Raw genomic sequence first — 16,026 nt, 5'->3', positions numbered from 1 at the left:
TTTCTTCTGAAATTCTCTCATATGCTGGACTTCAATCTGTATAATTTTCATGGTTTTTTAAAGGGAAGTTATAACACGTGAAGGTGCTGAGTTTTAGTATGTTGTTCCTTGTCAAATGAATCCTTAATGTGACTAATTTAGAAAGGAACATTCAACCACTACTACACAATTGTAACAGATGAAAACAACTCCAGCTATTTAATTTATATCGTTACAATACTGCAGCAGTCTGCCAAAGGGTAAAATAGGCACAGAAGTTAACAATAGTTAGCTTCCCCCCCCCCCATGCAAATACTGTCCTCCAATTTTCCAAGTGTTTTTATGTTGGGTGCTCTAAGTCTGTACTTGTCTAATTCTAAGTGGAATAGTAGAAACGTTTTATGTTGCAAATTAAAACTGTTGTCAAACAATTACGAAAAGCCTGATGTATTTATCAAGTTAACTTTATAAGTATCACACATGAACACCCCTTGTACTGAATTGGTCCATCAAAGTCAGTATGGTCTACTCAGACCAGCAGCAGCTCTCCAGGGAATCAAGCAGAGAGGTCTTTCACATCACCTACTCGCCTAGTCCCTTTTAACTGGAGATGCTAGGGATTGAAACTGGGACCTTCTGCATGCCAAGCAGATGCTCTACCACTGAGCCACAGCCCCTTCCCTTGTTCTTCCTCAAGTGAATGTTACAAACACAATTTCTCTTGAATTGAGTAGTGTATCATTAAAATAGGCAAAATATGCCCATGCTGCTGTTTTCAAAAATATTTTAATCCAGAGTTAGGTTAACTTTGTTATGGATTTGTGCAGACTCAATGTGGCAGATCAGGTTCCTAATTTCCTTAACCATCCATTTCTTTCCTAAGGAAACCTTGTCATCTAGCTGAGTGGGTTCCTAACTAACATTAGCTGGAGCTCAGAAGTTTGTATTTAAAGTACAGCTCCAACCATCTGTGTAAAGTGCTATCAGGTCGTGACTGACTTATGGCAACCCAGTTGGGTTTTCAAGGCAAGAGACTAATAGAGGTGGTTTGCTATTGCCTTTCTCTGCAAAATGATCCTGGTATTCCTAAGTGGTATCCTAGCCAAGTACTAACCAGGGCTGACCCTGCTTAGCTTCTGAGATCTGATGAGATCAGGTTAGCCTGGGCCATCCAGGTCAGGACCAGTACCAACAGAAATGCTGTAAATTATGACAGAAATCTCTTTAGAAACAATGAGCATCATCTAATCCAGGTTAAGCACTCCAATGTTATAGAATAAGGGAGAATCAAGCACATGCATAATCCTGACAGTGAAATCAGTGGATTCTTAAAACATTTGCCTTTGATTAAATTAAGCATTTTGCACTGGACATCATCCAGCTGCATTAATGTCTTCTAATTTTTCTTAGAAAATGGGCTTGCTTTTCAGCACTGGGTATACTGGCTCAAATGGAGCCCTTTTTAGTTTATTTCTTTTAGTAGTATGTACAGGAATTCCCTAAAATGTTGGCATTAATATCTTTTAATACCAGGTGCCTAATATTTTTTAATACCAGGTGCTAGGGATATATCAGGATAAGTTGGGTAAGTTTGTTGTTTTTCTGTCCTGCTTATAAGCTTTCCAGATGCAATTGCTTGGCCACTGCTGACAACATAATACTGGGTTAAATGGACAAAAGTAACTTGCCCACAGCCACAAACTACAAGGCAAAGGCTGATCTATGAACATCAAATCCCACAAACCAGTTCAACTTCAGCTATATCTGACATCTCCCATAATTAATATCCTACCTCTATCTCATCAACTTCCATTAGTATTTTTAGATTGCCATCTACAAATACATAAGGCAGTCTGAGATGAGAAACTAAGGAATGGGCTGGAGGCAGGGATGAGCAAGAATATGCATCAGTTTATTTTAAATGCATTTTCCCCGTCCCTACTGTTATGCAGATATATTTCCTAGAAAACATGGGTATTTGAAGAGTTGAAGAGAATGAATGGGTGTCCAGGTGTCCTGAGATGCAGTCCCAGGTGTTAGGAACCACAAGGGCTCAGTAGTCACTTCAGGGAGCAAGAGACATTCAGAAGTGCTGAGGAGGGTGCGCCTTGAAGGAGCAACGTTCATGAGCAGGGACATGTCAGGATACGTTAGCGGTAAGGAGGCAAAGCCACAGAGAGCTATGAATAAAACGTTGAGAATTGGCTGTAGATTTGAGGCAAAGAGAAGTAAAAGCAGTACTGGAGAGGAATGAGAAGACCAGGGCTGGCTTTTGGGGAGGGGGAGAGGGGAAAGCAGCATGCTTGAATGCACAGGACTCTGACTGTAGGGTTGCCAACCTCCAGGTGGGACCTAGAGATCTGGAATTACAACGGATCCCTGGACTATAGCAATCAGCGCCCCTGGAGAAGGTGGACCGAACTGCTGGGGTTCCTCCACTTCCCAAAATCCCACCCTTCTCAGGTTTTACCCCTTCCCCAATCTCAAGCAATTTCACAACCTACAGGTGGCAACTCCAAAAGCAGAGAAGGGAAAACATCGTGAGACTGGGGCGGGGGGCGCAGCGGACAAGCGCTACCTATCAATACGGCCTTTACATTTCACATGGATGGCAGCACCGTGCTTTTTCTGTATGGATCTGCCTTAAAAAACAACTTTTAATTCGCTCTCCCCCCCCCCCCGATTCTGAAGGCGGAAGCCGCTTTGACGATCAGGAGACAGCCGCTTCTCTCCTTCCCCCCCCCCCGCCTTTCTCGTCTACACAGTGGTGACATTCGCTCCGCCTCCCCTGTGACGAGCTCGCTCTGCGCAAGCGCAGCCGTGCTGGTGGCGGCGGAGGAGGAAAGGGGGGGGGAAGCGGAACGCCACGCGAGACGGGACAGGACCGAACGTAAGGGGCGGGGTCACGAACTCTGACCCCCCCCTCAGATCCGGACCGCCGCCGTCAAATCACCACCCCCCTTCCAAAAGCTGTTGCGCCTGTCAGGTAGGAGTACTGGGAGGAGACGGGGATGGGTGGCGGTGGCCGAAGTACCTCTTGCACCTATGCTGACTTGTGAGGCCTTCCCGGGCCGCTGCAGCCTCGGTTGGTGGTGCCTTCACACCCCACCTCTCACGGGCATATTCCGTGTTCTGCGGAGGATGAAGGACGCCCGTTCCTCATGTGGCAGCTCGTGCTGCCGCCGCCGCCCCCCTGACCTTTCACCCACAGGAAAGGCTTGCCTCTCCCCTCCCCGGATCCTGGCCGCGCCCCCGGGCCCGCTTCTCTATGCAGGCCTCGCCCTCTCTGCAGCCGGGATACGCGGCGGCGGGATAGGAGCCGCCGCGGCCGGCCCTGAGGCCCCGTTGGCGTTATGTGGGAGGAGTGCGGTTGGGGGGGGGGGTCGTAGCCTGGCTCTCGGCAACCGCAGCAGCCATTTTGTGTGCGCGAGTGACAGCGGGTTCATTAGGCCTCTCTGGAGCGCTGCGGTCACGGCGCGGCCTGCCTCTTGATCAAATGTAGACGTCTCACAGCCGACGGATGGATAGATTTATGGGAATAGTAACCCCCCCATGTTATCTCCTGTGATTTGGGGGGGGTTAATGCTCCCCCGCCGCCCTTCTTTCTATACATTTATTTATTTATTTGCCATTGACTGACGTTCATGTTATTTGGGCCTGCCTTCTGTGGTGTAAAAGAGTGTGTTCCAGCATGCGCTGTCTGGCTACTGCCTTCTCTTTGACAAATCGGAGAAGGCTCCTGGTCCTTTCTTGACTCTTTGTACCACACCCATGGGATGTGGTATTCTGCCAGATAGTGCAATCAAAGGGTACACTTATTAGCTGTATTGGAAGGAATGTGACATTGAAAACTTGCCATGTTTTCCATCTTAACTTACACTTGTGCAATTAATTAACTGGCAAATTTGTCCACAACTTGCTATTAAATATGGTTCATGGGACTGTGCTTCTCTTTCCCCCCTCCCCCCTTGCTGATTTTGATGTAGCAAACCTTTAGGTATCCCTGTAAATGAGGTTTTGCCAGTTCTGCATGTAAACGTCTTGGGAAGATTGCAGCTGGCTTGTATATGTGTACATATAAAATAGTATCGCCTGATTAGAGCTGTAATGCTTTGTTAAGGTAATTTTTCATTTAAACTAGAAGGCTTACAGAGTAGACGTTCCTTGTTGCTGGTGAGCATGCTGCTTTTCTTCTATGAGTGATTTATTCCACCTCTTTGTATGTATTCTTGTAGAGGACAATTGTCTTGAGGTTTGGTCAATGGCGCTTATTTCCAGGGATGTGTTCTTAAGATTGCACTGTGAGATTAACTAGTTCAAGGAAGTAACAGCCCATTCCTGAAGTGTGAGGCCGAAAGGTCTTAGGAGGCGAGCAACGGCCTGCGCTTGCATCTGTGCCACTTGCGCTGCCAAGACTGGCACGGCCGCCGGCGTTGGGGGTGCCCACACCGGCCTCCCTGTGCTGCAAAGGCCGTGGGACGCCGGCCTCCTGACGGCGAACATTCATGCGCTGTAACCCAGGGGGAAGTTCCCGGGGTGGAGCTGCCTTTAGGCAGCTTCCTAACCATTTTCAGGCCAGGAACGCCCCCTTTGCCCTTTCAATTACGCCACCTTTTTAGGTGACGTAGCCCCGTGGAACACTATGGAAAGTAAGGGCAGCTTTCTGGCTTTGGTATGGGGGGCTGAATCCTACTTTGGAGGTGGCGTGGCAGCACTGCCTCCAGCCACCGGCTCAGCCCTTCCCCTCAGGAATGGGCTTTATGTTATCTAATATTGTGCTGTTGCTGTTGTTTAACAGCTGCTCTTGTAGTATAAAGCTAGAAATGAAATTTGGGAACAAGAGGTTTTTCCTCTACTTTGGAGGTTTTCTAATGCTGAAATTACTTTTGGCAGGCGTACTGTCTCAACACCTGACCAGAGAGAATTCTATTAAAATATGTTGGTGTGTGAATTATTAGACCAATCACTCTTAGACTGGTGCTATATATCCTAACTGAAATTGACCTTCAAGAACTTCAAGGAGAATTATTTCCCAGCTCTTCTAGCTAGAGATTGTTTTACTTAACTATAGCCTCATCCAAAGAGGGTAACACATTCAACATACCAGTTTCAGAGCTGCTAATAGCCTTGTGTGCTTGCAGTAACATTTTGAACATTTATTTATTGTAAAGTTTCTTTATAAGTTCAAAGTACCATTATATCTGAACTATAAAACTAAAGATCTACAGAATAATGTGCTCAGTCACCATGACAATAACCTACAGACATTGCTACATATTTTCAGTGTACTATCTAGTCTGCTGCATTGTGAATAAAAATCATATTGAACATGGGGGGGTGTCTGCTAATCCACATTCTGCTGCAGACATTGCATTTCTCATTAGTGGTCCACAGTTCTGTCTTTAAGTTTCCTCTACAAATATCAAATATGTGATTGTAAAAGGAAAAGATTAATTTGTGATTGTGATAATAAAGATGTTCTCTATTTCATTTTATTGCAAATGTATTTGGGTTTTTATTGTAACATTGCTGTGATGACATGTATAGTATAATCTCAAACTTTAATTTAGCCCACGACTCACTGATGTGAGTTGGATCTGAAGCTTCCTACTGCTTTATTGACACATGATTATTTCCTGTGCTTAGCTAAGGTGGTGGGGGTCTATAAATATCTTACAGAAACTGGCTTACTCATGAATAATTCTGTTCTTGCAGGTCTGAATTGTGAAACTCAAGAGAGCAACAGCTGTAAAATATTCTGGGAGGAAAATTTGTCCCTTCTCTGCACTAAGTAGTAAATAATTAAGGGCACTCCTTAGAGAGACTTGGGTAATGGGTTTCTTAGGGTCCCTTGAGACCATTGCTCCTTAGGGAAAGGAAGCATACCTTGTCAGTTACTAAATGAACTGCTGACTTTCCCGAATATTTATCTGACATAGTACTTTGGCTCATGACTTCCAGATCTTACACAAGCCCTCGTCAAACCTTATCAATATCTGACAGGCACATTTTCCTTTCTACTTGTGTTGCTACAGATAGAGAAGCTGTGCGCCCTACTATTTCATGGCTTTGCTTATCTACAGAATGAATGTGTCTGGACAACCAAGTTGCCAGTAAGGTTCCACACTTGCCTTCGAAGGAAATTAGGGTTGCCAACTGTTCTTTATGTGGGCATAATGAGATGTTATTTATGCCATGAAAAGCTTCACCTGCCCATTTCCACACATTAAGCCTCTGAGGCAATGTTTTTAAAAATCTGCACACCCAATCAAATCTCCAGTGGCCAAGCAGAAGCCTTGCTGGGCAAAAGCCCTACCCCACCCATTTTCTAAAAACACTTGCTGGGCACTAGGAAAGGTGTCAGTGGGCACCATGTTTGGAACCCCTGATCTAGACAGGTCCTTTTTTCCTGTTTTCTAGAACAGATAATTCCAAAATAATATGGTATCTGTTTGAAACTACACATCGGCAGCAAAATTATTAAACAATGATTATATAGTAATCTGGCAAACAAAGTAGCTATTGTGATTAAATAAAAAAAACTGTACAATTGAAATGTCATTGTAAAAACCACCAGTCTTGTGGAAGAAGAGTTTTAGAAAGTTTGCTTGGGCCTAGATCATTTGAACACGGAACACTCTGACTTAGAAGGCCAAAGCCCAAATTGCGCTAGAGTGGAACTTTAGCATATTGCCTTGTTTGTTGGGCAGGCTTTTACTCAGAGATACAGAACTCAGCCATTTAGGATTTTAGGTGCTCGGGTTAGAGCAGAATTCTGTTTTATCACAATTATAAATTAGGCAATAATGCAATTGAAACTGTTCCTTGTATAAATTTGTGGGAATCTTTGTGTATAATTTTAATTAGCCAAAGGGAAGGGCAACAGGATTGGAGCTTTAACATAAGTCACAGAAAATCTTATTCAGTCATTGCTATAACTTCTAAGACTTCAGAATGGCCTTTCAAGTATAGTTTTGCCACTGTAAGAATTAGAGATTTTTAAAAAACAAACGAATAAAACCCTAAAATTTTGAGCCTAGTATTGCCTTGAGTACCTTTTTCTGGAATACATTGAAAACGTACGCTGATAAACATAGATGAAGTTTGCATCTAGGAACAGTCAGTTGAAATGTAACCACCTACTTCCCTGGTGGGAGTACCATGATTGCCTCTTTCAGGAAAACACGTCTGCCCTTTGAGAGAAAAACACCTTGTTTCCCTTGTGCCTGCCTCAACTATCGGAGGGTGGGGAGCACAGCAGAAATGCTTGAAAAGTAAATGTGACAACGCCCGTTGGGAGGAGCTCTGGATATTGATTTGTAACATTGGCCACCCCCATGCCTACCATTTGCCGCTGCTGAGGAGAGCTGAGCTGCAATCCAATTTTATCTCCGCCTGGATGAGGAAAGCCCACTCATGGGGCATAGACATCCAGCACTGCTTGGCAGTTTGCATCTTGGGTAGTTATTTGCCCTACAGCCACTGTGAGCAGTGTGTCTTGGCCATTGTCACTGCCAAAGGGGCAGTCCCAAAAAGAATGATCGCATTTTTAGAGGTGAAATAAGGGTGATTTGCCCTCATACTTTTATGGGAATTGGTGGCACAGTTCCCCCCCCCTTTTAATTTCTTTGGGAAATGTTTAGCTCGTAATTTTCCATATTCTTCATTCTTAAATGTTCTAATTTGTGATGCATTGTGGTATTGACTGTTAAGCAGTACCACTGCAGTGTTAAGTTCTGTCTCTGCAGATATTTTGGTTTTGATCAATTTTAGGAGCCTGAAATTGAACTGTCCTAAAGTAATTGTGTTGCTTAAAACATTGAGCCATTAAAGTGTAAATTATTATTTTATGGCTTGCCATTTAATAGTAATTTGAGGTCAAGAGTGGAATTCCCTCACCTTCTTTACTAAGGAGATTCCACAAGAGGCACAGTGTACCTTTACTCACATATGTGGCTGCACAAAAACAGTCCATTGCTGTAAACTCCAGTCTTCTGACAGGATCCTTTCTGTGATGGCCTCCTCTTGTCTGACTACCTGATGCCTACCTAATCTTGGTTTCAAGAGCCAAGTTAAATTGGTCTTGCCATATACCCCCTCCCCACTTCACTGTTTCATAGGCACTGGCTGATTGTATAAAGCTTTTACTGTTTTCCATGGTTTGTAGTTATTGATTTCCAATTTGTTTTGAAATGTATTTTGGTGGTTGAGAGGCAGCATCTAAACCTTTAACAGATATTTATTTAGCCCATGCTATTTATGTAATTTGTTGGATGAAATCCTGCCTATAAAGATTCATCCCCTCCCTGTACTTCCTGTTCAGTGAACAGAGATTCCAGAATAACAGGAAACGTATTTACTTATACAATTCACTTTTATTATACAGTCTTTTTGGCAGGTGAAAACTGAACATCTGCCACTGGATTATCTGGATCATGTAAATGTGAGGGGATGAGCATTTTGACTAGCGGACTCCTCCAGACCTACATATAAAAACATGATTGTTAAAACATTGCAAACTCAGTGAAAATTTAGAACTTTGGGAGGAAATATTGTATATAGAATAATGTTTGATAAGGAGAACTGTTTCATGTGTCAGATAAGTATATGTAATACTTAAACACTGTCCTTTCCCCCCTGTGTACAACAGAATGTTTTGCAAAGCTGAGTAAATAAAACAGCTGTCTCTTGCCATGAGCATCTCCTCCCATGAGACCTAGGTTCAAATCCCCATTCTGCCATAGAAGCTTGCTGGGTGACTGGGGCCTGCTTCAGGTGCTGCCATCTTCTTAGATCAGGTGGCTGGCAGCCTGGGAGAGGGACCCCTCAATCGTGGTGGCAAAACTCTGGAACTCTATCCCCAGGGAGATTTGTCTGTCCCCTTCGGTTGCTGTTTTCCACTTGCGGGTGAAGACTTTTTTGTTTGCCATTCCCTCAACGATCCCTCTTTCCTAACCAATGGTTTTATCTTTTGTACATTTGTAACTCCGTTTTTTTTTAGCTCTTTTTAATATTGTTGTAATGATGTATGTTTGGGAGGAAAAATGATTTTAATGGTTTTGTAAAGTAATTTTACCTTGTATGTTTTAAATTGTTAGCTGCCTTGGCAGCCCTTGTAGGACAGAAAGGCAGGATATAGATGATGATGATAATAATAATAATAATTAAAATTATACGGTTGGGCTATGGAACCCATTGTCACCAGGTAAAGTGAAAGCCAAAAGTTCAGTATATTAAGAAGGGATTTGAGTCACTCATGAAATGTATGAACCTGTGTTAGAAAACAGTGTCTCACGTTGGACTTCCCATAACAGGATCTTGCTATTGAAGTGTGCAGGCAGTAGCTGGATAACATCTACCAGTACAAAATGTTTGTATTTTAAAAATATGTTAGATCTATTTATTGCTTGTACAGATGTGTTATTTTATTCATAAAATGCATCATATTTAAAAGAACAGTATATGTATGAATTAATAGTTGTGATTTGTTTTTTAAAGGCAGTCACTAAACCTTAAATAATTAAACGTTGTTCTATAAATCTTTATAATTGGTATTCTATTAATTCTTTCAGGAATTGAAAATTGGAAATGTATATTCATCCTATAGACTTTTTACAATAAAATGTTTGAAATTAAAGTTATCTATCTTTATATTTTATCACAGGGGACGTCCATAAAATAATTATGCATGCAGGAAATGGAATGTAACACCAATAACTTCGGTAAGCAGAATGTTAACATACATATAATCTTAACTGGGTTTGGACTTTACAAAAATGCAAAATTGAACCCTGAAAAATGCAAAATTGAACAACAATATTTTGAATTAATAGCTGGAGAGAGGAGAGGAGCTACAGTTTTTCAGTGGAAGCTTTAATTATGCCAAAGAGAAGTACAAGTTGTTAAGATGTTAGCAAGTTACAAACAATCTAAAAATGTGATTCCACAGTAAGGACATCATATTTACTTTGCTCTTTGTGTAGCTGGCTATAGTAAGACTTCTGGGTTTGTTGATACTGTGGAAGCATTTTCTAAAATAAAAAGGTGTCTGTGCATCCTAAAAATGTTTAGTTATTTGCTCCCAGAAGCCATCATGCTACTTTGGCTGTAATGTGATGTGGCTATGTATGAATGGGTTTAATGCACAATTTTTAAGGCTTGTGTTTGAGTGCTGTTACTGTACCATCAGAGAAACTGTGATTATTATTTTTTGCTCTGGTTTTCTTTCCTTAGACACTATAGAATTTTCAAATATCTACCTCTTTTTAACAGGAAACACTGATGATTGAAGATCATGTCAACCATTGAGGAACTGGTCCATCAGATTATTGAGCACCAAATGGGAGAGGTACTGATTTTGCGGACATCTTATAAATAAATAATACAAATATAAATTTTGAAAGTGCAATATAAAAATCTCTCCAGTAATTATTCGTCTGTAGTTTAGAATGCATGATCTGTTCTTGACATATTTAGTTCATCATCATGCAAGTCTAAGGCTTTATGCAAGGGCACCCGAGACCTCAAATAATAAATTTAGAATTTGGCAGAAAGTAATAGTAACCTAGTAAAACATTGCATGTTCTTTTAGGTATTGGATAGTAGGGACAATTAGATTTGTTCCTTGCAAATTCTAAATGTAATATGCAAGTTGTGTTCTGAGGGCCTGGGAAGCTCTAGTATGTGATATTTTATGATGCTCTGGTATGGAAAGAATAACAGCTGTCCAGGCAGAATCAAATTTAGTTCCTTCCAAGGATTGTTCTTAGAAAGAAGTAATTCCAGTGTCTGGATACTGTGGACCCAATGTGCAGTACCATCTGACTTGATTCTTTACAGTCGCTGTGTTCTGTCTACTTGCAAGCAATAACTTTTATTTTGCGGGGTATCCAGACACAAGAATTACTTGTGAGGAAGGGTGAGTTTTTGGAGAGTATTGTGTCAGTCTGTCTTAATAGTTATTTAAGGTTTGGCATATTGTGTTACCCCTGCAGTAAATCAATGAATCTGTACTATGGTTTCATTGAAGTTATGCCATTAAAAGTATCTAGAATGAATGTGTAAAGCATATAGTTCTTCCAAGGAGGAATAATTTTTGTTAGATACGTAGCCCTCCCCCTTCAGCAAATTAGTTTGTCCTGTGTTTCAGTTAGAACAAACGTGTTGCTGAAATTGGTCAAATTTTGTTCAGTTATACAGTTAATGTTGTTGTTGTTTTTACATTTTTCCCTTCTAGATAGTACATTCACAAGGATCTATCACACAAACACTAATGGATGGGTCAGCACAAAGAATTCAAATTGTCCCTGCAGATTCAGGTCTCACTTTACCCCAGCGCATGCAGGTACATTGGATCCAAAATATTTTGACAATTTAACTAATTTACAAAAAAGAACATCATGATACCTATCGGGTGTGCAATGATTTTTTAGTCTATTCAGTGGCAAATGGAGTTGTTCATTCTGAGGCACTCCTTTGAATGTTCTTTCACTGCCCATGGGCAGTGACCTAACAGCTTGGATATAGCACAGATTTTATTTTCTCATCCCTTCAATGGATTAATGTTGAATACTGTCAAACTATACATTAAACATTATTTGTTATGAAACTGTATACACCGCTCAAGCTTTTATGTGATGGTTCAGAGCAATTTATGAAATATTTATTCTGAGGTCTGACCTTGCTACCAAGAAAAGAGAGAGCTCAGCATCCTGTAACCAACACAGTTATTCCATTGCCTTTATTCATTCTGAGATGCCAACATCAATTAGCAGCAGCTCTAGCATTAAGTGGTGCCTAATAAGTACTTTATATAAATAGTACTTCTCCCCACTTTCTTCTATGCCTCCATAGTATGGCAGCAAGGCTGTTTCATGTAGTTGTGCCCACTGATAGTATGGGTGAGCTTGCCAGGTCTCAGACCTTGGGAGCCAAAGTTTGTTTGTATACATACAGTCCTGTCCTGATTCTGGTTCGTTACCTTGACAATTAATTAAGTTTCCTGGAGACCCTTAGAAAGAAGCTAAAACTCAGAAATATCAGGTGAACTTTGAGACCTGGCAGCTTTAACTGTGGATTATTTTGTGAATATTCAGCAAAATCCTTAAGCAGATACAGCCTTGCTAAATTGTTAATTAGAACAGGAATAATGATATAGGTCTGTTTCTTGCCACAGCTGGAGAAATCCCACCTATACACTTGAAGTTCCTCTAAATATATGTACATACTTTTAAAAGAGGTTATTTAACATGATCTGCTATTCCATGCTCTACAAATAAGATTGCTTTTTTAAAGAATGAAATGTGGATATCAGTTTCCTTTTGCAATATCTGACTGTTTTCCACTTTTAACTACTTGAATAACTTGAGATAAAATATGTTACCAGATTGTCACAGATCAGCAGACTGGGCAGAAGATCCAGATTGTTACAGCACTTGATCAAACTGCAACAGGCAAACAGTTCATTTTAACAAATCATGATGGTTCTACTCCAAGCAAAGTGATCCTTGCCAGGCAAGATGCCACTCCAGGAAAAGTTTTCCTAACAACTCCAGATGCTGCAGGAGTCAACCAGCTTTTTTTTACATCTCCAGATATATCTGCACAACACATTCAGGTGACTTCTATTATTAAGACTTCTTTGGATGACTTTTATGTCATGCTAGTGCTGATCCATGAGCAGTAGTATGAAGTTCTGTCTGTGTGCTGGGGCCTGATAACCTTGTTATGCACGTGGAAGGAGACAACCTGTCTCCTGTTTTTAAAACAACATATTGAAGAACATGTATGCTTCATAACTTGAAGGGGGAAGGATGCATTTTTCAGAGAATAATGCTATAAAACTAAGTTTCACAAAATGGGAGGGGTTCCTTTAGTCCTCCAGGAAGCTCATGATTTGCCTGCCTTCATTTTCATCCATACAGCAGTCCTGTGAGATAAGTTAGTCTGATTGGTAGAGCAGGAATTTGAATGTTCACAGTGTGGTTGTGAGGCTGTTTGGCCCGCTTTTTCTTTGATATTTTGGGTGCTATGATTTTTTTGACAACCATGTTGCATTTGCAGTACCAAAAACTTGGGAGTATGTTACCTGGGGAAGGAGTGTCATTTTATGAGTTACAAAATATTGATGTCTTCGTGCTGGGTAAAAGCAAAGTCCTTTTAATAAAGTCCCTGTAGGAAAACTATTTCCTAAGGTCTTCCCCCCAGTCATGGTAGTATGTCTGTCTTTAGTATTGCATTTTAGGGATTCTATCTTTGTTGGCGAAATGTATGGCTTTCATATAACTAGGTGTTTATATCCTTACAAAGAAACATGAAATCAGAAAAAGCACAGCAGGACAACACTGTTCTTGCAAAGCAACCTGGATGTTCTAGATCCTAATTTTTCTGCCTGAAACACTACATTTTCTACATTGTAAATAAATATTTCTGGTAAATAGAAATTCATACAAATAGCAATTCAGTTCAGCATGATTCAGTGAGCTATAAGGAAAATAAACACGGGAAGCCAAAACAATGCTAGAGATGTCACAGTAACTGAAACTCTATACCTTGTATTTTCAGTTTTTTTCTTCTCAAAGACGTTTCCTGATTTTTTAAAAAAATTGGCAAATGTATATTCAAACCTTTGGAAGGAAATATGCTTTGTATATTCATATTCTAGTGCATCAGGCATTCGGAAGTAGGCATGTATTCAAGAGAAAGAGCTGGTCAAAGTGAGAGCTGGATTACAGTAATTCTTTTCTTCTTTTTACCAGATTTTAACAGACAATTCTTCCACAGAGCAAACCCTAAATAAAATATTTGATCTCTGTGTCGTTTGCGGAGATAAGGCATCAGGTAAATAACTTTGTACTACTTTGCAAAATTAATTTTGAGTTATTTTTACTTGTATTAAAAAGTAATTTAACGCATAGTTAAATTGTGGCACTCCCTGCCCTGGGATGTGGTGATGGCTGCCAACTTGGAAGGCTTTAAGAGGGGAGTGGACATGTTCACGGAGGAGAGGGCTATTCATGGCTACTAGTAAAAATGGATACTAATCATGATGTATACCTATTCTCTCCAGGATCAGAGGAGCATGCCTATTATATTAGGTGATGTGGAACACAGGCAGGATGGTGCTGCTGCTGTTGTCTTGTTTGTGGGCTTCCTAGAGGCACCTGGTTGGCCACTGTGTGAAGAGACTGCTGGACTTGCTGGACCTTGGTCTGATCCAGCATGGCCTTTCTTATGTACTTAATGTCACCGAGTATTGAAAATAAATGGATTTTAAAATTAAGACAGCATGCCTATTTCTGTTGCCCACAAATTAAATTTTTTGCTAGGTTTAATAAGCAACTTCTAATTAAGTTCCCAAATTCCCAACATAGTAATTATGACTGCTGTGAGTATCCAACATCATTTATTTATTTATTTAACATATTTATTTAGTTATTTTTTGCTTCGTTTATATCCCACCTTTCTCCTCAGTGGGGGACCCAAAGCAGCATATCCTCACAACAACCCATTGAGGTAGTTTAGGCTTAGAGAACGTGATTGGCGCAGCAAGCTTCCATGGCACAAGTGGGGATTTGAACCTGGGTCTCCCAGATACTAGTCTGACACTCTTTACCACTGTGCCATATTTATGATATGTGAGTTATAAAATACACATGTTTTTGAAAAGCCTTGCAGGGTGTTTCTAGAGAAACGTATTTAAATGGACATAAATAGGTAATAGAAATAAAAGTGATCCCTCCAGCATAATATATTACGCTCCCATAAAGTTGATACAGAAAGCCCTTTCCACATGGAGAATATATTGCAGGTGACTGGAATCATGCTACCCCCACCCCTTTGGCAGGGCACGTTCAGCTCCTACATGCATAAAATCTAAAGCATGTAGATCCTAGAATCTGTTTCTAGTGTGCACATCCTGCAATTCAGTCCTGCTTGTCTTGGTCTAGACACATGTGTTATGTTTTCATAGGTATTTGTGACCTGAGGAGCCTGCGGGTAGGGGAAGCAGGATCTCTTCAGTTTGTCTTATATGGAAGGAGGCTGTTAACTAGCAAGCTAAATACAATAACAGTGTAATGGACTTGGAAAGGTGTAACTCTGCTTATGATAGCACTATAAATTGCCTGTTTTTACCACAAACTTTCTTTTAAATTTTCTGCTCAACAGTCCTGACAGACAAGCTGTACTGAAAGGAATAAGGCTTGGTGTTTGCTTGCTTTGTGATGTATAAGGAGGTGTGGGGAAGTTTATTATCTTTATTTTGCTTCATTTATGGTCCACCTTTCTCACTGACACTCAAGGCGGTTTGCACAATTAAACAGTATCTCTATCAAACTATCCAATTAAAAATGGTTAATGTTATTGGTTAATGTTATTGGCCCAGCAGCTGTTCCATTCTCAGTCTATTACTTGTTAGCATGGCATCTTAGCTTTAGGTAGAGAAGATGTAGTTACACAATTGTATAGCATTTACTAAATAATAAAGGCATTTGTTTTATTTTAAACATCAAAGGCTAGTTGGTTTACCCTATAAATGCTTTGATGGTTTTGAGAACTGTGCCCTTTTCTTTAGTGTTTAGTTGAGTGGTGTATTTGTTCTAACAAAACACAGCAGCTGTATTGTAATTGTTGTATTTTGTTGTTATGAAATCAGGACGACATTATGGAGCAGTAACATGTGAGGGATGCAAAGGATTCTTTAAAAGAAGCATACGAAAGAATTTAGTGTATTCATGCCGAGGGACAAAAGACTGTGTGATCAACAAACACCATAGAAACAGATGTCAGTACTGTAGGCTACAGAAATGTATTGCTTTTGGAATGAAGCAAGATTGTAAGTATGAGTTGATTGGGGGAGGGGGGTAGTTGTTGAAAAAACTCAGATTTGTGCTGTCCTGCTTAAATTACTTCTGGAACAGCCATTCTTGCTCAGAAGGGGAGGGCATCCTGACTGATGGGTGATTCCTTCCTTCTGGATGCAGGGCTTATCTTCAACTGAATGTTTCCTGTGGTATCATGGGAGGATATCCCTACTTAGGAGAGTAA

At 40.7% G+C, this 16,026-nt stretch overlaps 1 protein-coding gene across 3 annotated transcripts in view; it reads left to right on the top strand.

Moving 5' to 3' along the window:
• Positions 1–2,947: 2,947 nt before the first annotated feature.
• NR2C1 (nuclear receptor subfamily 2 group C member 1) overlaps positions 2,948–16,026 on the top strand; it is a 34,049-nt gene continuing 20,970 nt past the window's right edge. For 2 of the 3 annotated variants that reach the window (XM_056847092.1, XM_056847090.1), the window contains exons 1-6: positions 9,647–9,701; positions 10,252–10,327; positions 11,216–11,323; positions 12,365–12,595; positions 13,737–13,818; positions 15,635–15,814. In XM_056847092.1, coding sequence (XP_056703070.1) covers positions 10,274–10,327; positions 11,216–11,323; positions 12,365–12,595; positions 13,737–13,818; positions 15,635–15,814 — 655 coding nt within the window. In that variant the 5' untranslated portion in view covers positions 9,647–9,701; positions 10,252–10,273. Of the gene's footprint in view, positions 2,966–9,646; positions 9,702–10,251; positions 10,328–11,215; positions 11,324–12,364; positions 12,596–13,736; positions 13,819–15,634; positions 15,815–16,026 lie in introns of those variants that run through there. The other variant, XM_056847091.1, reaches the window with a different exon arrangement.

The sequence above is a fragment of the Euleptes europaea genome, chromosome 3, assembly GCF_029931775.1.
Source record: "Euleptes europaea isolate rEulEur1 chromosome 3, rEulEur1.hap1, whole genome shotgun sequence".
Lineage (NCBI taxonomy): Eukaryota > Metazoa > Chordata > Lepidosauria > Squamata > Sphaerodactylidae > Euleptes > Euleptes europaea.
This window is presented reverse-complemented; position numbering and strand designations above follow the sequence as displayed.